The sequence below is a fragment of the Pipistrellus hanaki genome (genome assembly GCF_964339955.1).
Source record: "Pipistrellus hanaki genome assembly, chromosome: 1".
In the NCBI taxonomy this organism is placed as follows: Eukaryota; Metazoa; Chordata; class Mammalia; order Chiroptera; family Vespertilionidae; genus Pipistrellus; species Pipistrellus hanaki.
In genome coordinates this window covers 62133218-62154442 of record NC_140503.1, presented here as the reverse complement: position 1 = coordinate 62154442, position 21225 = coordinate 62133218, and the positions used below count along the sequence as shown (strand labels likewise).

Here is a 21225-nt window from a genome sequence, read left to right as displayed (position 1 = left end):
AGGGCTGATGGGAAGCCAAGACTATCTGCTCAGCCTTGAGACTCTGACCCATCCAAGCTGAGCACAGAGGCTTTTGCAATTTTGCAAGTCTGGTCCCATAAGACTGTCTCCAGCACAGAAGGTCTCCTGTCATAGACACAACTGATACTCACAGTAAATTAGCCTGGGGGTCAATTCCTCTCAGTGATACCAACAACAATCAAGACTTAACTACAACAAGGTTGTACACTCAGTCCACAAAGGGGTGCACCAAGAGTGTCCACCTTAGATAATTGGGGAGGCCGACCCACTAGGACATATAGGAAACCTAGCACACAAAGCTACCCTACCAACTCAGGGAAGCAGTGAAAATGCAGAGGCAAAGACATATCACAAACAAAAGAAATGGAGGAAAACAAACGACTGGATATAGAATTCAACACCATGGTTATAAGGTTTTTCAATAATTTCCTAGAAAAGCCAATAAATTTAGTGAGACCCTCGTGGATATGAAAAAGAACTAGAAATTAAGCATATACTGACTGAAATAAAAAATAATATACAGAGACCTAACAGCAGACTAGAGGAACACAAGAATCAAGTAAAAAATTTGAAATACAAAGAAGCAAAAAACACTCCACGGGAAAAGCAAAAAGCAAAAAGAATCCACAGTGTAAGAAGCCTCTGGGAAAACTTCAAGCATACCAACATCCAAATTTTTGGGGTGCCAGAAGAGAGAGAGCAAGATACTAAAAACTTATTTGAAGAAATAATGACAGAAAAATTCCCCCACCCGCCGAAACCGGTTTGGCTCAGTGGTAGAGGGTCAGTCTGCAGACTGAAAGGTCCCAGATTCGATCCCGGTCAGGGGCATGTATGTTGGTTGCAGGCACATCCCCGGTAGGGGGTGTGCAAGAGGCAGCTGGCCGGTGTTTCTCTCTCATCGACGTTTCTAGCTCTCTATCTCTCTCCCTTCCTCTCTGTAAAAAATCAATAAAATATATTAAAAAAAAAAAATTCCCCCACCTGGTGAAAGAAATAGACTTACAAGTCCAGGAAGCACAAAGAACCTCAAACAAGAGGAATCCAAAGAGGACCACACCAAGGCACATCATAATTAAAATGCCAAGGACAAAAGACAAAGAGAGAATCTTACAAGCAGCAAGAGAAAAACAGTTAGTTACCTATAAGGGAGCACCCATACGATTATCAGCTGATTTTTCAACAGAAACTATGCAGGCCACAAGGGAATGGCAAGAAATATTCAAAGTGATGAATAGCAAGAACCTACAACCAAGATTACTCTACCCAGAAAAGCCATCATTCAGAATTGAAGGTCAGATAAAGAGCTTCACAGATAAGAAAAAGCTAAAGGAATTCATCACCACTAAACCAGAATATGAAATGCTGAAAGATATAATTTAAGAAGAGGAAAAAGAAAAAAGTAAAGATAAAAATTATGAACAACAAATACATATCTATCAACGAGTGAACTTAAAAGTCAAGTGAATTAAAAATCTGAGGAACAGAATAAACTGGTGAGTATAATAGAATCAGGGGCATAGAAAGGGAGTGGACTGACAATTTTCAGAGGGAAAGGAGTGTTGGGGGTACAGGAAGAGACTGGACAAAAATTGTACACCTATGGATGAGGACAGTGGATGGGAAGGGTAAATGCAGAGGGTGGAGGGGGAACCAGATACAGGGGAGTTATGGGGGGAAAAAGGAGGAACAATTGTAATAATCTGAAAAATAAATATTAAAAATATTTTTAAAGGGGGCAAGAAAAAAAAAGGTAATAAAATCTAATTAATCCAAATGGAGCCAAGAAAGGAGAGAAAAAGGAAAGTTGAGCATGTGAAAGAACTAGAAAGCAAACAGCAAGGCAGATTTAAACTATATATACAATAATTACATTACAAGTAAGCATAAATATCTGCCTATAATAAAAGCATAAGGACGACATTGCCGACGAAGCAGGGGCTTCGCGGGAAGCCGGGTCCTGGAGGGAAGCTGGTGCGGCAGCTGGGGGAAGGAAGGCCTGCTCTTGCATTAATTTCGTACACTGGGCCCCTAGTTTCATAATATTAAAAGATTCAATTCACCAGGATTATCAAATAATTATAAATTTGTATATATCTCAAAGAGCCTCAAAATATATAAAGCAAAAATAAATAAATCCATAATTGTGGAAAATTTTAACACCTCTGACAGTCAGTCAGGCAGACAAAAAAAAAAGTCAATAAAGATACGGAAAAGCTGAACAGGTTAAAGTTAACAAACCTGACCTACTTAACATATATATAACACTACACTCAACATCTGTAGAATAAACACTATTTTCAGACATATATAAAAACTGACCATATGCTGGTCATAAAAGCAAAGTTCAACAAATTTTAAAAGATTAATATCATAAAAAGCAAGTTGGTTTTTTGTTTTTTTTTAATCACAGTGGATTTCAGCTATAATAAGAAAAAGGTACCTAGAAAAACATCCTTTGTTTGGAAATTAATAAACACACTTTTATTTTATTTTAAAATATTTTTGTGGATTTCAGAGGAAGGGAGAGAGATAGAAACATCAATGATGAGAGAGAATCATAAATCCATTGCCTCCTGCACACCCCCTACTCGGGATCAAGCCCACAACCTGGACATGTGCTGGAGCCAGGAAATGAATCATGACCTCTTAGTTCATAGGTCCACACCCAACCACTCAGCAACACCAGCCAGGCAGAAACCACATTTTTAAATGACCAATGAGCCTATAAAAACTTGCAGTAAAAGTTAGAAATTATTTTGAATTGAAAGATAATAAAAAATGTATTGGGCCAAAACCGGTCTGGCTCAGTGGATAGAGCATCGGCCTACGGACTGAAGGGTCCCGGGTTTGATTCCAGTCAAGGGTATGTACCTCGGTTGCGGGCACATCCCCAGTAGGGGGTGTGCAGGGGGCAGCTGGTTGATGATTCTCTCTCACCGATATTTCTAACTCTCTATCCCTCTCTCTTCCTCTCTGTAAAAAAATCAATAAAATATTTTTTTTTAAATGTATTGGATGGCTATACTCATGCTTAGAAAGCAATTAATACCCTTAAATACACATATAGAAAAAAACAAAAATCAACCATCTAAGTTCCATCTTGAGACATTAGAAAATTAAAAAAAAGAAAATTTTAAACTTACAAAAAAAAGTAGATAAGAATAATAAAAGTGACTAAATAAATGAAATAGAAAACATACAGAATAGCCTGTATCAGGGATGAAAAGTGGTACATTAACTTTAAAAACATAAATCATATTTCATGGGGAAAATGAGGACATGATCACACTAGAACCATAAAACAAGTGTTACTTGCCAAGTAAAATGAACTTTCAGTTATTATCATCTTAGATCTAAGTATCTTTTGAATGTAAACTAATTATAATCCTGAACAGAGTCTACACACCTATGCTCTTTAGGGAGGTGAAAACGTTTCTAACAATCTAAAGGAGTAGTAGCAATAGAAACAATGAATCAATAAAGCAGAGGTCATCCCACCTTTTCTGTAAATGGCCATGTAATAAATATTTCCGCTTTGCAGGCCATACAGTCTCTGTCACAACTACTGAATTCAGCCATAAGTAATACATATACAAAAGAGCATGACTGTGTTCCAATATATACAATTTAAATTTCATACATCATTTGTTACAAAATATTTTTAATCTACAATTTAAAAATGTAAAAACTATTCTTAGCATGCAAGCTATACAAAAAAACAGGTGGCAGACTCCCCAGTAAGTTAAATATAGAATGATTTAGCAATTCTGCTCCTAAATACATACCCAAAAGAACTGAAAAACAAAACAGGTGTTCAAACAAAGACCTGTACGTGAATGTTCACAGCAATGTTATTAACAATAGCCAAAAGGTAGAAACAATCCAATTATCCATCAATAGATGAATGGATAAATACAGTATCCTATATAATAAAAGCGTAATATGCTAAGTGTCTGGTTGTCCAGTCGGCCATTCAACCAATCAAAGTGTTATATGCTAATGATATTCTAAGGACACTCAACTGCTCACTATGACATGAACTGACCCCCAAGGGATAGACAGTTGACCTGTCAACCAGTCACTACAATGTGCACTGACCACCAGGGGATAGACGCTTCGACCAGTTGGTTAGCTTGCTGCTGGGGTCCGGCTGATCAGGACTGAGCGAGACGGGCTGGACATGCCCTGGAGCCCTCCCGCGGTCCCTTCCTAGCTGGCCAACCTCCCGTGTTCCTCCCCAGCCCTGACTGTGCACCAGTGGGGTTCCTTGGCCTGACCTGTGCCCTCTCACCATCTGGGACCCCTCTGGACATGTCGGAGAGCTGGTTTCAACCTGATCCCACAGGCCAGGCTGAGGGACCCCGCTGGTGCACCAGGCCTCTAGAATCCAGATAATAAAATATTATTCAGTCAAAGGAGTGAAATATTGATATATCCTATAACACAGATGAACCTTGAAAACATGCAGTTAGACATAAAAGCCCTTACACTGCATGATTCCAGTTATATGAAATATCTAGCTAAAATAAGCAAACCCATGGACACAGAAAGATTTGTGGTAACCAGGGTCCAGAGGAGGTTTCTGTTTGACACCATGAAGGAGATTCTGCAACCAGATATCAGTGATCACTGCACCGTATTGCATATGTATTTAAAGCTACTTCACTGTACACTTTAAATTGGTACATTATGTCAGCGTTTTTCAACTGCTGTTCCGCGGCACACTAGTGTGCCGTAGATGTTGCCTGGTGTGCCGTAGGTGCAGACAAGACAAGAATTTTATAATTTTTCACTATTTTGTTTACTTAATATTTCATAATAAAGTAATTATAAAATACTTTCTTTGTGTTTATTTGATTCCTATTCAAGAGAATTACTTTATATATAGTCAATATAGGCACAGAGTTAAATTTTTTAACATTTTCTAATGGTGGTGTGCCTCGTGATTTTTTTCATGAAACAAGTGTGCCTTTGCCCAAAAAAGGTTGAAAAACACTGCATTATGTTATGCGTACTTTAACACAATGTTTAAAATCTAGATCCCTGGCTCTCCACACAGTGGTTAGAGCATTGGCTGTGCATCAAAGGGCTGTGGTTTGATTCCTACCCATCCTCCCTTGGGGCATTTGTGGGAGACACCAATTGATGTGTCTCTTTTACACTGACGTTTCTTTATTCCTTTTTTCTCTTTCTCTTCCTCTTCTTCTTCCTCTTTCTTTCTCCCCCTCTCCCCCCCCTACTCCCTCCCCCACCACCACTCCCTTCCTTCCATTATCTAAAATTAAATGAGAAAAAAATATCCTTAAATGAGGATTAACAACAACCAAAAAAAAAAAAACAATAAAAAATTGGGACAAACAAATGGAAATTGGAATTGGCCCAAAGGCCATAATTTATTGACCTTTAAATTATAACATCAAAAGAAAGTTCAACATGCAAATGAAAGTTCAGTTCACGGATAGGTATAAAGTCAAAAGAGAGATAACAAAGCCATAAATAGAACTTCATTGCCATCTATTGGTCAATGAAGGAAATACTGAAAATTTAATTTGATGGAAATTTTTAAGAATAAATTTCTAACTTCCTGATCGTTCAACTTGTACTGAACACCTCAAACAACAACAACAAAAGCAGACAAAAAGAAGGGCCCTGGTCAGGTGGCCTGGATGACTGGAGTGTCAACCCATGTACCAAACGCTGTGGTTTGATTCTGGGTCAGGGCATGTGCCTGGGTTGCAGGTCCGAACCCATCAAGGTGCATAAGAGAGCCAAGTGATAATGTTTCTCTCTCACTTTGATGTTTCTCTCAAATCAATAAACATATCCTTGAGTGAGAATTTTTTAAAAAGCAACACAGAAAAAGATGGGGAGCACCATATCCCACATGACAAATAAATACAGAAATTATTCAACAAATTGCCTTACTTGATCTCTTCTTAGAACATTAAAATTTAGTCAGCCAACTTAAAAGCTATACTCTTTTTAAAAATATTTTTTTAATTAATTTCAGAGAGAAAGGGAGAGGGAGAGAGAAATAGAAACATCAATGATGGAGAGAATCATTGATTGGCTGCCTCCTGCATGTTTCCTACTGGGGATCGCGCTCGCAGCCTGGGCATGTGCCCTTGACCGGAATCCAACCTGGGACCATTTAGTCCGCAGGTTGACGCTTTACCACTGAGCCAAACCGAGTAGGGCAAAAGCTATACTCTTAATGTGCTATGTAAAGTTTCTAAATCTTCAAGATTTAGAATATGCATTGTACACAGGGAAAGGAAATAGTGCACTTTATGATACTGTAAAGTGAAAAATGTGATGTCTAATATAAAACTATTGTATTTAAAATTGGGGGGAAAGGTTTCTAAATCTGTAATTCAGCCACAAATGTGGGGCCACAGTCATAAAAGTGTCTCAAAGTAGAATATCCCAGACACGGCACTATTCCTTAACAAAATATATGACAGAAAAATACCTGCTTCCCATTTCCACTATTTTATGTGTACCCTTTAAATTGCACAGGACCAACAATTACTATGGAGACCCAAAATCAGAGCATTCATGTAAATATCCCCATACATAATCTCCATAAAATCCTCCTCACCATGCAACTTCATTATCATTATATCTTGGAGGAACAGAACACATATTTAACTTATTTTCCCCCTTTACTTGCAAACAATAAAATAAATCCTACCCATTCTCTTATATTCCAACAATTTTCCATAATTAAAACTGTTTAAGTCATGTTCATGTCGTACCTTGATGCAGCATACTTCCTTATTGATCACTTCTTACCTCAATCTAAATTCTTGTCCTCTGAATTAGTTAAAATCAAATTTCACATTACCAACTTTAGACATTACCACATATATCTTAGTACTAATCTGGACTAAGACTAAAGATCTGGTCCCAGAGGATCAAGAAAACAGGTAATTCATGAATATACTAGAGGCCAATGCACAAAATTCGTGCAAGAGGCTCAGCCCCCGCCGCAGTTCTGTTTGGAAGGACATCCAATCTAATTAGCATATTAAGCTTTTATTATTATAGATGGGGAAGGAATGAAGACCATGCCATATATTACAGGGCATGTGCCCTGATGATAAGCCAAAAATCTACATTAAACCAGCAAGGCTATTTTCTATTATGGTAGTTTGACCAAGAGCATCAATTTATGTAGCTAATGTAGCAAATCACTCAAATTGAACTTTGGCTTTCTCACTTATGACACACAAAGATTTATTGCTCCTATTTGTAATTTTTATACAAAATGTATGCAAGTTATTTTGGGGGACAAAAAAGTAAGAAATTAAAAACTATTATGAGCACTTTAATAAACAAAAGAGTCAGAAAGTTTATTTTAAAGAGCAATATAATTTTTGTTGAATGATTTTTACCTTGAATTTAGGAACAAATCTAGTAAACTCCTGATGCCAATTGTTAAGTGTAGAAGCAGGTGAAATTATTAAGAAAGGTCCCCAAATGTTCTCTCGCTGAAACAGAAAAACTGGGTTAGCAAACTGCAGGAAAACTGAAGATATTTAATTCAAAATTATAATTAACTATAAGAGCTGTTTAAGAATAGAAAGTACATTGTAACAAGAGAAATGATGTTTATTCCAACATAATGGCACATTCAATAATATTCTACGTTAATAATAACACAGAAAAGAAGTTGTTTATACACACCTTGAGGGGAAAATAGCAAGCAATTACTGCCCTCCCCATCCACCTCTTACAGGTCCTAAGTTACATCATTCACAAAGCACTTAGAACATACGGTACTAACTTTGTGTTGCTTTCCCCTGTACTAGATGATCATATAATTGTACTGTTATCTAAAGCTTTTGCTTTTTTCAAAATGCTTTTACACATATTTTCTCATTTAATTTTTAAGATGTTTGCAGAAGTGGGAACAATCTTAGAGAGTTAAAGTGAAGTCAGGGCAAAGAGGTTACATGAATTGTCCAAGTTTACACTGCCAGTAAGTGCAGAGCTGAGATGTGAAGTCAGGTCCTCTGACCTAACCAGACATTGTCTTTGCCACCACACTAGTGGTTCTCAACTGAGGGTGGAGGTGGTGGGGGAGGTTGCCAAACCATACATGCTCAAAAATTGTCCTCGTCTTCTTGGAAATCAAAATGTTTCACTACATTATGTTATGCTGTAAAGGCTTTGAAGGCAAGGAGCCAATGCTAATGTCTTAGTATGCTACAGAGCCTAACACAGTGCTTGGTAGTGGCTGTTTCTCAATAGAAAATGACCCTAGGATCTAGAGAGAGAAAAATAGAAGGATAGCATCTACCCACCTCAGCCAGATGGGCAAGGAGGGCAATGCTCTGTACTGTTTTACCAAGGCCCATTTCATCAGCAAGAATGCCATTAATACCCTGGAAAAAAATACGCATGGTTAACACCTCTCACATTCCATCATACAGGGCTCAACCTACTGCCAAAAAGAACTGATCAAAATGTTAAACTTGTTCAAACAAATGTGACTAGAGATTCCAAGCTTCAGCACTTTATCCACTGCTGTAATGATTCATTTGCCAACTCCACAGCTACAACTGTGAATCATGAAGCCAGTTTTTTAGCTAGTAATCTAATCACAGAAGCAAGCAACCACTTTCCAAGACCACCTAAGACAAACTATACATATAATACAAATATTATCCAATAAAAACTCCATGTTAAAAATACAGAGACATCTTTTTGACTCTTGCCAGCCAAAGGATAAAGCTTTTCAAAAGGAATGAAACCTAAAACATTATCTTGTGCTTATTTCACAATATATTGAACCAATGACTTTAGGAAAACAGGTAACAAGTGAAAGATAATAGGTATAACATAATTCTAAAATTTACCTGTTCATAGAGATTTGCTAACCAATTCATGCCTTTCAGTTGATAACCTTTTAATTTGCCATTAAAAATTGTGGGCTGTGGAATATCCTCACCAGCCCGGATAGATGGATTTGCCAGGCTGTAACTCTCCCCAAACCCACTGCCAGACTTGTTTGCTGCCCGTAGGGCAGCTGCTCGACTTTCTTTTGCATCTTCATCAAATGACCTTGTCTGGAAAATAAAAATTTATTAGAAGAAAAATGTAACATCTCTTGGGCTAATTGGAACAAAATGACTGATATGTTATAAAATAATATATCATATTATATATAAAGCATAATACATTAAAATAGATTGCTAATATTTTAAAATCAATTTAACAATTATATTAAAAATATGCTCTTAATGGACAGACACTAAGCCTTATATATGATTACTTGCTTCATTCAGAAATTTATTGAAGTTTTAATATTATTGAAGTTTTAATATACACATTTTTTAATTATACTTATTGATTTTAGAGAGAGAGGGAGGGAGAGAAAAAAACATTCATTTGTTGTTCCACTTATTTATACATTCTTGGGTTGCTTCTTTATATGTGCCCTGACCAGAGATTGAACACCCAACCTTGGCATATTGGAACTATACTTTAACCAAATGACTTACTTGACCAGGGTCTAGAAATTTATTAAAGTTTTTAAAAAAAAAATTTTTTTATTGATTTTAGAGAGGAAGGAAGATATAGAAACTTCAATGATGACAATCATTGATCGGCTGCCTCCTGTACTCCCCTAACTGGGCATCAAGCCATGTGCCCTGGCTGGGAATTGAACTGTGACCTCCTGGTTCATAGGTAGACACTCAACCACTGAACCACACTGGATGGACTTATTAAAGTATTAATATAAAATTTGGTTGGTTGGGATTAATGGAAAGTATGTCGAGTTTATGTCTACCCTTGGCTTGTACCTACCCTACTAAAATTACATATAGGTTCCTAGACAGTCTATTAAATTGTTTAATTAATTCAATACAACTGGAGTTTCTTTCTGACTTCATTAAATATCACTATATCATGAATAAGCAAATTATTACTGAAGTGAATGAAGGTACTAACTTATTAGTTTTCTTAAGGCATAATATAGCTCTCTTAACAAGCAAAAGTGTGGTCTTTTCTAATGCATTTCCAATGTGTTTCCCATGATTTCTCAAGAGAACAAAAAATAGGAAACTTTCTAATTTCAATCAACACACTCCTGAAGCTTAAAAATATAAAGGCTCATTTTCCACCTTTCCTCAATCACCTACAGATAGACACATTTGCCAATGTTTTTCATATAAAATATGATTAAGACTAAAAGAAGACCTCCTGAGTAGAAGGTTGTGGGTTATTACCAGGGCCCATTACAGTTTATCTTTTCATTTTTAAGACTCACCCGAGCTTGATGAATTTGGTAAGCATTTTCAGCATTCTTCAGGGCCTGGGCTTTGAAATGGTTACTATCTGAAAAGGAAAACTTATAGATTATCTACCTCATTAATTGATCTCATTCAAAGATGCAATGCACATCAACATGTTTGGATCCGTGACTCCCCATTCTACTTATCCCTAGGTTCACACAGGATGAGGAAGCATACAGTCTCTGACAGAGGTAAGGAAGTTACAATGGAGGCAGAGGGCTGCCATGGTCTCCCATAACCAAAGCCAGCACAAAAATCACCAGGAGCCCTGGCTGGGTGATTCATTTAGTTGGAGTGTTGTCCTGTACACAAAAAGGTTGTAGGTTTGATTCCCGGTCAGGGTACGTTCCTAGGTTGTGGGTTTGATCTCCAGTTGGGGTGTGTGCTCAAGGCAACCAATTGATGATTTTTCTCTCTCACATTGATGTTTCTCTCTCTCCCTCTTCCTCTCTCTAAAATCAGTAAATACATATCCTCAGGTGAGGATTTTTTTTTTTTTTTGCCAAGAGATTGAGTTCATCTTCTAATTCTGGGTTTCTTGCACAAAGCAATGTCAAAGCCAATAAAACAAGACAACAAGGATTCAAAATTGCGATATATTTATGCCAGGTGAAATTATTCCAAAAGAAGAACTACAGACACGTGTAAACACCCCCCCCGAAGATACTCTGAAGCATCCCCATCTCTCTTTTACTCTTAGCTCAACATGATTTTGATCACTATTCTCTGTAAAATTCCTCTCAAACTCCATCCCTATGCCTCCCTCCCTGTGTTCACAAAAATACTAAAACTAAACAGTCTCTTTCTCATACCTGACTTGCATCACCAACAACCTTGTTATGTGAGAGATGATGTTCTCTTCTGAGGCATGTTCACTGAATTCTTCCAATTTAATACCTTTTATTTCTACTAATGTATAAGAATATATAAAATATTCCCAAACTTGTAAGATCATATAACCTGACCCTTTCCTTTTCAAATTCTTGAATAAAAGTTTATATTCTTGTTTTATGAAACACATTTTCCTACGCTGGTATAATAAATTCCCCTTTACTGATCAATATTACCTATCAGCTAAGACAAAACTTGTAAGAATTAATCATGTGTATAATCTAAGATATGAAAAAATGGAGGGTATCTGCTTCCTATAACTTTTGATCTGGGACTCACCATAATCTTCCTGTGTGATGTTAACTACCACCCCTCCACCAATGTCAATTTGTCTCTGGGTAGAACTGTCTTCCAGTTTCCTTAGGATTTCCTCCTGGATTCCATCATGACCCATGTCTCGTTTGCGACTCATAAAATGGGCATACAACTCTGTCTGGGTGATTAGGAAGTTCAATTTTCGTTGTTGCCTCTTGGCCTAAACAGGAAAAACATTGAAGTGAAGAGTCACACCATTAATCACAAACAAGAGATAGTCAACAGAATTCACCAAACCTAAATATAGTTTGCAATGTAATTCCTTTACAAAATCTTTGTCATTAGAAAGGTGAAAACTGCTAGTGAACAATTTTTATAATAACCAAGACCTGGTACTAAACACAAATAACCTTCATTGATAGTTTAATAATAATATATACTTTGCTCTCCTTTATAATATGACCATCTTTCTCTATTTGGCTTCTGTCTAAAATGTTTATTTCTGCCCTAGCCAGTTTGGCTCAGTGGATAGAGTGCCTGCCTGTGGATTGAAGGGTCCCATATTCAATCCCAGTCAAGGGCACATGCCTGGTTGCAGTCTTGATCCCCAGTAGGGGGCGTGCAGGAGGCTGCCAATCAATGATTCTCTCTCATCATTGATGTTTCTCTCTCCCCCTCTCCCTTCCTATCTGAAATCAATAAAAATATATTTATAAACAAACAAACAAATAAATAAATAAAATGTTTATTTCGGCCCAGCCAGTGTGGCTCAGTTGGTGGAGCATCGGCCCATGAACCAGGAGGTCACATGTCCAGGTTGTGGGCTCAATCCCCGAAAGGAGGCATGCAGAAGGCAGCCAATCAATGTTTCTATTTCTTTCTCCCTCTCCCCTCCTTTCTCTGAAATCAATAAAAACATATTTAAAAATAAATGCATAAAATAAAATGTTTATTTCTTTACTATATTATTTTTTTATAGTAGCACTGAGAGAGCAACTAAATTCAAACAACATATTTTATTTCATAATCTAGGTGGTAAATACATTTGTAAAGCTTCATTATATTAAAAATGGAAACATGTCAAAAACTCTTCTTTATAACTAAAAATCAAAGTAAGGGCTAGGAGCTATAAATTATTCTTGAAGTCAATGCAGAAGGTAACTAAGAATAAACCAATGAAAGGAAGAAAATGCTCCCCAAAACAAATATAGTTTACGTGTGATAATGATAGTTAAAATATGGTTATAAACCAAATATAATACATGCTCAGAAACACATACTTTTTTTTTTTTTTAATGTAAAAAGCTAATTCAAAGTGCCTCTGAAATAACTTGGTAAGGAAAATAATCATTCTGTCAATAAATAGTTACTCATCAAAATAAACAATAAAATGAGCAAACAAATACCATAAAAATCAAATAATATGAAATATAGCACACATAATAAAAGCAAAACTTTTAAAAAAGAAATATTTCATTAACTATTTTATAATAAAATCTCTACAAATTGTATGTGACTCATTCTTAGATCTACTTTCCTCAAAGAAAAACAATAATATATGGAACAAGGCCAAGAAAGACCCAAGTCCCAAAGTAAGCCACATAAAACTATTCTTTTTTTTTTTTTTTTTAAGGATTTTGTCGCATTTGAGCCAAATTCAAATTAGAAGAAAATCGGAGAGTTTGAGAAAACACTGAGCTTATTTTTCATAACAGATATAAATGCTCATGACCCAAAGCTAAAGTACAGTCAAGAAAACCTTTCTAAAACTAAAACAAAAAAGAGTGATGTCGGGGACCTAGCTGGTTTTGCTCAGTGGATAGAGCGTCGGCCTGTGGACTGAAGGGTCCCAGGTTCGATTCTGGTCAAGGGCACATGCCAGGGTTGGAGACTGGATCCCCGTGTGGGGTGTGCAGGAGGCAGCCAATCAATGATTCTCTCTCATCATTGATGTTTCTCTCTCTCTCTCTCTTCTCTCTCTCTGAGATCAATAAAAAAATATTTTTTTTAAAAAGAGTAAAGCCGCCCTAACCGGTTTGGCTCAGTGGATAGAGCGTCGGCCTGCGGACTGAAGGGTCCCAGGTTCGATTCCGGTCAAGGGCATGTACCTTGGTTGTGGGCGCATCCCCAGTAGGGGGTGTGCAGGAGGCGGCTGATCGATGTTTCTTTCTCATCGATGTTTCTAACTCTCTATCCCTCTCCCTTCCTCTCTGTAAAAAATCAATAAAATATATATATTTTTTAAAAAAGTAATGTCACCTTAAAGAAGGCAACTACTAATGTTTAAATAAAAACCGTAAATAAAAGGAACAATAAATATCCATCAAAAAGTTTTATTTCAGCCGGGACCGGTTTGGCTCAATGGATAGAGCGTCGGCTTGGGGACTGAAGGGTCCCGGGTTCAATTTCGGTCAAGGGCATGTGCCTTGGTTGCGGGCATATCCCCAATGGGGGGTGTGCAAGAGGCAGCTGATCAGTGACTCTCTCTCATCGATGTTTCTAAATCTCTATCTCTCTCCCTTCCTCTCTGTAAAAAATCAATAAAATATATTTTAAAAAAAGTTTTATTTCAAAAGTTCAAAGAAAAGACACACAAGTCAACATAAATGTAGAGAAAACTGTCATCATAGATAAATTATGTCATCAACATAATTATAATTGGGACAATGTCTCACAAACCTAGATCATAATAAGCCAAGTTGCTTATAAAACTTTTTAAGATCTGTAACTAATTCTTAAATGCCTCTACACTCAGTAAGTATTCCCAATAGCATCAAATGCTTACTAATTCAATAATACTGTATGTTCATCTTGCAAGCAAAGATAAAAGTTACCCAGGGGACTTAAGTGAACTAGGCAAAATCCATATTCGTTCTCAAAGGCATGATAAAGGAGGGAAGATCAATAGCTCAAGACAGGTTCCACAGCTCTGCTTGGCAAGAATACTTCTAAAAGAAAACATCCAATCCTTTGAATCCCTTCTTTCTTGGACCTCAACTTTCCTTCCACTCATCCCAACTGGTTTCCCAAAGGGAACACAGTAACTTTGTCCTCTTATTCTCCCCTCTTGCTTCCCTAAACAACATACTCAACCTACCTCAGACTTAGCAAGGGTACTAGCTGCAGTTTAAAACAGCAAAGTAGGTTAGGGGGTGGGTCTCAGAAAACTGGGCTAGTTGTCCATTGTCCCTATCTGGCCCTAAATTTGGCAAACAGCCCTGATCTTCTAACAAATCAAAACTGCAGCCAGCACCTGGAACCAAGCCAAGATAAGCTGTAAGCTAATTCCTTTAGCTTTTGTTCACCTCCCTCCCTCTCTCTCTCTCTCTCTCTCTCTCTCTCTCTCTCTCTCTCTCTCTCTCTCTCTCCCCCTTTGTTGGTCCTAGAGAAATATACAAAGAAACAGGCTGCAAAAATTAAGAAGAAATTGACCTAAAAGAGAGGTGAGGGCCAGGGAGAGGGCCTTATTGAAAGAATACGAATATAATTGGTTTTCTGGACTAAAATCAACATCCTCAAAACATTTTTACACAACTTCACTGATTAGATTTATAAATTCTGAAGTGCAATCTCTTAATATGGCTGCAGCAATTAGGATTTTCAAATATTATGCTACTGTCCTACCTCCCGCATTTCCTCATCCAACTTCCGTTGCTCTAAGGCTTCCTTTTCAGCCCGCTTACGGTGTTCCTTCTCCACCTTCTCGTACTTCTTCCAGTACAGAAGCATCTCCTTGGTAAGGCGGCGGGCACGAGGCAAGGTCTCCTTACAGTTCTTCTGGGCCTGCAAGGCGGCTCGACGTACCTCCTTCATGCACTGGTGGGCAAGCTGCAAACAAACATTATCACAATGGCGGATCCACACCAACGCCAGTGCTCCCTGGGCTCCAAATCCTAGCATTCCTCCTTCTATTCAGTGCACACAGTCCTCCTACCGCCACTTCTCTCTGCCCCCCAAACTGATTAACATCCCTGTACTACACTATGATCCAGTTTTAGACCCTGGGGTAGTATCAAGGATGAGACATCTATATAATAAAAGCCTAAGCAACCTTTATGGCAGAACCACCAGAACAACCAGTCACTATGATGGGCACTGACCACCAGGGGGTAGACACTCAACACAGGAGCTGCCCCCTGGTGGTCAGTGTGCTCCCACAAGGGGAGTGCTGCTCAGCCAGAAGCCAGGCTCACAGCTGGCAAGTGCAGCAGCAGTGGAGAGAGACTCTCCTGCCTCCACGACAGTGCTAAGGAGCAGCAGGCGGCGGTAAGAAGCAAGGGGTCCTGGACTGTGAGAGGGTGCAGGCCAGACTGAGGGAATCACCCACACACACATTTTGTGGCCAGGTCTCTAGTCTGTAAATAAAATGCCTTAGAAAATAAAAAAGAAAAAGTATAAAGATCTGAGATGTGCTAGAAAGTTACAAAGTGTTATCACACACAATAATTAAATTTATCAATGCTTATTATATGTAAGCACCAATCTAAGTCTAATATACATTAAGCTAATTTATTCTTCACAAAACCCCCATGAAGTTGGTATTATCATCATCCTCATTTAATAGATGAGGAAACTGAGGATGAGAGATTAACTAGCTTAGGGAAATACAACAGGACCATTAGCTCACTTAATCCTCACAGCTCTCCAAGGAAGCTGGCTTACTCCCCTCAAAGGGAAGGTATTAATATAATAATTTCTTAGATGAACACAGGAAGATTCCATGGTCTGCCCAAGGAATTAAGAACAGGCTAAATAAGATCTTACCAAAAAAGGTTCAAATACCAAAAATGTGAGGAAGAACAATGTTACTTATAAAATCGATTGAGAACATTAAGAAACTCTCTTAAGTATGATCAGATTCATTATCAATAGGTAACAAGAGACAAAAGTAGCAATTATGTATCCAGACAAGAGCAGCAATTATGTATCCAAAGAACAAGAGCACATTCCAACAAATCATAAAATGGAAAATAGAAAGCTAAGCTACAATTTTACCTTTCGGCTATTGGTGAGAAACAGGTTCCGAGCTGAAGCTTTCTGCTTGTTGGCCTAAAATATTTAAAAAAAAAACACACAATTATTTCACTTAGGATTCCTTTTTGAAAAGGTATTATGTACAAACATTGTCTTTTATCCAACATGAAGGTTAAAAATAAAGCACCATCCTGGCCGGTTTGGCTTAGTGGTTAGTGTGTCAGACTGAATGGTCCCGGGTTCAGTTGCAGTTCAATCTGCAGCCCCAGTAGAAGTGCCGTGCAGGAGGCAACAACAACAAAGAAAGCATCAAGTGAAGCATATTCAAATACATTACTGACTTGAGAACCACATATAAACCTACTAAACTAGCATTAAAAATAATAAGCTCTAAGTTAGTGCTGTCACTGCCTTAGAGTCTTCTGTATACTTTTGGAAAGAATTTAAGTTATATTTAAGGCTATAAGTGGACTAGGAAAATGTAACACCATATCCTAACTCTAATATCACCCTTGATTAAAATACACTGCTTTCCCAGGCTGATCTGCAAAGAAGCTGAGTTGCAGGGCACTCAGATACAGAAATTGTTAGAAGAAAGAGAAAGTCCCCCAGTTTGTGATTCCAGCTCCACCCCAGCCAGGGCAAACATGCTGCCACTGTTACTCAGTTTCTGCCACCATTAAGCATCATTTTCTAGAACAACAAAAGTTCTGAGGCAGACCTAACAGAAGGTGACTCAGCAACCTCGAGCTCCTTACTATGTCTTCCACTACAGTTAAAGAAACCGAATTCCCCAGGATGGCTCATTTGTCATAGGAGAATATACAGAAGAGGCAGAGGTGAGTGGCTCTCTGACTATTAAAAAGCTCTCCCTAATTTTGAAGAAACAATGGATTAAAAATTATAGAGGGGCCCTAGCTGGTTTGACTCAGTGGATAGAGCGTTGGCCTGTGGACCGAAGGGTCCCAGGTTTGATTCCGGTCAAGGGCACGTACCTCAGTTGCAGGGTCCGACCGGGCCCAAGCCCTGGTCAGGGCACATGCAGGAGACAACCAATAGATGCATTCCTCTCACATTGATATTTCTCTGTCTTTCCCTCTCTATAAAAATCTAACGGAAAATATCCTCGGGTTAAGATAAGCAATAACAAAAATAAAGTTACAGAGGGCATGAAAGCTGTTTCTATAATATACCCAACTCAGACTGTCTGCTTAAAGAGTTTTTAAGGCAGTTTACCAAAACTTCTTCTTACTGATTCTTCTTTTCTTTTCTTTTGTTAATCCTCATCCAAGACATTTTTCCATTGATTTTTTTAGAGAGAGTGGAAGGGAGGGGGAGAAAGAAATATCAATGTGTCTGAGAAAGACACAGATCACATGTTCCCTGACCAGAGCCAGGGATAGAGCTTGCAACTAAGGTATGTGTCCTTGACCAGAATCAAACCCAGAATCCTTCAGTGTGCAGGCAGACGCTCTATCCACTGAGCCAAACCAGCTAGGACTCTCCTACTAATTCTTCAGCAATTTTTAAAGACAAGAATCTCAAATATTTCCACTGAATTCCTTATAGGAAAGACATCATCTGAAGCCTCATCACCAGATACCTAAAGCATGTTTCCTCATAACTTTTCCCATCAAGAATACTCATATGTAAACTCTCTCTCTCTTGATATTCTTATAAATTTCTAGACAGAGAAACTATACCAAGGCATCAAAGCTAATATCACCAATATTGGTTCAGGTGTGCCATGTGCCTCCTGATGTGATATGAAAAGAACACATCTCTTCCCTAGTAATCCAGCAAAAAATGTAAAACGAAAGCATAATCATGAGGTAGCATCATACGAACCCAAATTCAGAAACGTTCTACAAAATACCTGGCCTATACTCTTCAGAATAATAATGTCATGAAAGATGAAGACTGCAAAATTGTTTCAGATTCAAGGACATGAGAGACATGAAAACTAAATGCAACATGTAGTTCTAGATTGGATCCTGGATTGAATCAGTAAAGGAAAAAAAAAAAAAAAAAACACTGTAGAGGACATTTTGAGACAACTGATAAAATTTGAATTATGGTCTGTAGATCAGATAATTTTTATAATTGCATGTGGTTATTTGTGACAAGATGTCCTTTTTCTTAGGAAGTTCACACTGAATTATTAGGAGTAAGTTTAGCGCAAAGTCTCAAACGTTCAAAATGGCTAAGAAAAAGTATACATTTAGGTAAAAAAAAAAAAAAAAAAAAAAAAAAAGCAAATGAGACAAACAATTGCTAAATATGAGTAAAAGATACCTGGCAGCTTCTTGCATTATTCTTGCCATATATTTTTAAAAACTGTTTTGAACAAATTTTAGACTCACAGAAAACTTGCAAAAAATATAGTTCCCTTACATACCTCCCCCTGCTTTTCCTAATTTTAGCATCTTATATAACCATAGTATAATTAATAAGAAAATAATTTAATCCTGATAAAATATTAACTAAACAATAGATCTTATTTGAATGTCAACGATTTTCTCACTAGTATCCTTTCAATGTTACAGAATCCTAAATAGGATCCTACATTGCATTTAGTTGCTTTTCTTCTTAGTCTCTTCCTGTATGTAACATTTTCTATGTCTATCTTCCTCTTTCATATCCTTGACACTTCTGAGAAACACCAATCAGTATTCTTTTAAACATGCCAAAATTTGTGGTTCTCTCAATGGTCGAAATGACATGCATTTTGACAGAATTCCAGAGAAATAATGTGTTACTCTTATTGCATCATATCAAGAAGTTCACAGCATCAATATTTATATTAGTAGTGATGTTTACTTGGATCATTTGGTTAAAATGCATTCTGCTAGTTTTCACCAGTATAGTTACTTTTGATTTGTACTAAAATATGTATGCGGAGGCAGGTGCTTTGAATCTATGCAAGTTGTTTCTCCTCTAACTTTTGACCTCTAAAATTTTTTAAAAATATATTTTTATTGAACTTGAAGAGAGAAAGGGAGAGAGATTTAAACAACAATGATGAAAGATATTCATTAATCAGCTGCCTCCTGAATGCCCCTACTAGGGACCTAGCCTGTGATCTGAACATGTGCCCTGACCAGGAATCAAACTGTGACCTCCTGGTTCATAGGTTGACAACTCAACACTGAGTGACACTGGTCAGGCTGCCCTCTAATTCTAACATTCATCAATGGTTCCAATCTGCAACAATTATTACTATAGTGCTTGTGTAATGGTTCTCTTATTTCCTTCCTTCTATACTTATTTATTGGAATTGTACTGTGAGGAAGAGTTGTTCCTTCCACCTTACCTTTTTATTTATTCATTTTTTTACACCAGTATGAATTCATAAACATTTCTTTATTCTAGGAGTTAAAATTCAGAATTATTATACTAGGATCCCAGTGCACGAAATCGCACAGCCCACCCACCTACCCACTGCCCTGCCTTGACACCTAAACCTCTCCAGCGGGCCCAGTCCCTCCACCCCTCTGGCCTTCTCTGACTGCTTCAAGCCCTGCCCTTAATCCCTCCAGTAACCTGGGGCTGGTGCCGCCTTCTCTGGCACCTCCCCACTTCTGCCCGTCTCCGGAGCAATGCAATCATGGGGCTGGAGGAGAGCCTGCTTCCTGTGCTCCTTCCCCAGGCAACTGAGCAGCGGGGCGCTCTGAGTGTGAGCGGTGGGTGGTGAAAGACTGTGATGGGGGCGCTATGGGCTCTCACCCCTGCCTCCCAGGCACAGGCCTCCTCCGGGTGCCTCCCCACTTCCACCCTGTCTCCAGAACAACCACCACTGCACACGCACAGGCAGCCTCCTTAGCGGTAGTGACTATGACACCTTAGGACCAATTAGCATGTTTCCTCTTTAGATAGACAGACAGACAGACAGACAGACAGATAGATAGATATAGATATAGATATAGATAGATAGATATTTGTTGCTCAAATTACTCTAACTTTGGCCATCTCCTTCAGGTTGGTTGCTATGTTCTTCTGACAAGCCTCCTCCCACCCTACCCACCCCAGATCCTCCAACTTTTTTCAATTACTTTCCTCTTTTCTGATACCACAAGATGTTTAAGGCTCACCTTATATTTTCTCTGGCAAGTTCTGGAAGCCCTGGTTCCTTTTATCCTATCTAATAAAGAGGGAATAGACTAATTGACCATCACTCAATTAGCCCAATTGTCTTTTGTCAGGCAAAAATTTAGCCGGGACCGGATTGGCTCAGTGGATAGAGCGTCAGCCTGCGGACTGAAAGGTCCCAGGTTCGATTCCAGTCAAGGGCATGTACCTTGGTTGCGGGCACATCCCCAGTGGGGGGGGGGTGCAGAAGGCAGCTGGTCGATGTTTCTCTCTCATCGATGTTTCTAACTCTCTGTACCTCTCAATTCCTCTCTGTGTAAAATCAATAAAATATATTTTTTTAAAAAAATTTATTCTATGTAGTTAAATTTACCAATATTTTATTTTATTGGTTCTGAATACTAAGCCACAATTAGAAACTCTTTTCTTACATAAAGCTTAAGTATGTAATGCCTGTATTATTAATAGCCATATGTTTATAAATTCTCTAACGAACATCTCCACCATTTTTTTTTAATTTCCTCTATTATCACCTATCTACTTGCTGTCAATTTCTATTGCTCTATGTAATAAAACTATGCTCAAGGCCAAGGAGCATCACACATATTTGTCTTGTGAATTCTGATCAAATTCTAGAAAACCAGTGAACTGACAAGAGTACTACTCAGCATTCTTTCAATTTCAACAG

At 38.0% G+C, this 21225-nt stretch overlaps 1 protein-coding gene across 1 annotated transcript in view; it reads right to left on the bottom strand.

Annotated features, from left to right (window-relative positions):
• Positions 1-21225, bottom strand: part of INO80 (INO80 complex ATPase subunit) — a 129007-nt gene that overhangs the window by 75376 nt on the left and 32406 nt on the right. The window contains exons 8-14 of the mRNA XM_084904453.1: positions 16470-16523; positions 15099-15302; positions 11499-11694; positions 10304-10371; positions 8889-9098; positions 8334-8414; positions 7422-7517 (exon numbers count right to left, since the gene is read on the bottom strand). Coding sequence (XP_084760579.1) covers positions 7422-7517; positions 8334-8414; positions 8889-9098; positions 10304-10371; positions 11499-11694; positions 15099-15302; positions 16470-16523 — 909 coding nt within the window. The remainder of the gene's footprint in view (positions 1-7421; positions 7518-8333; positions 8415-8888; positions 9099-10303; positions 10372-11498; positions 11695-15098; positions 15303-16469; positions 16524-21225) is intronic.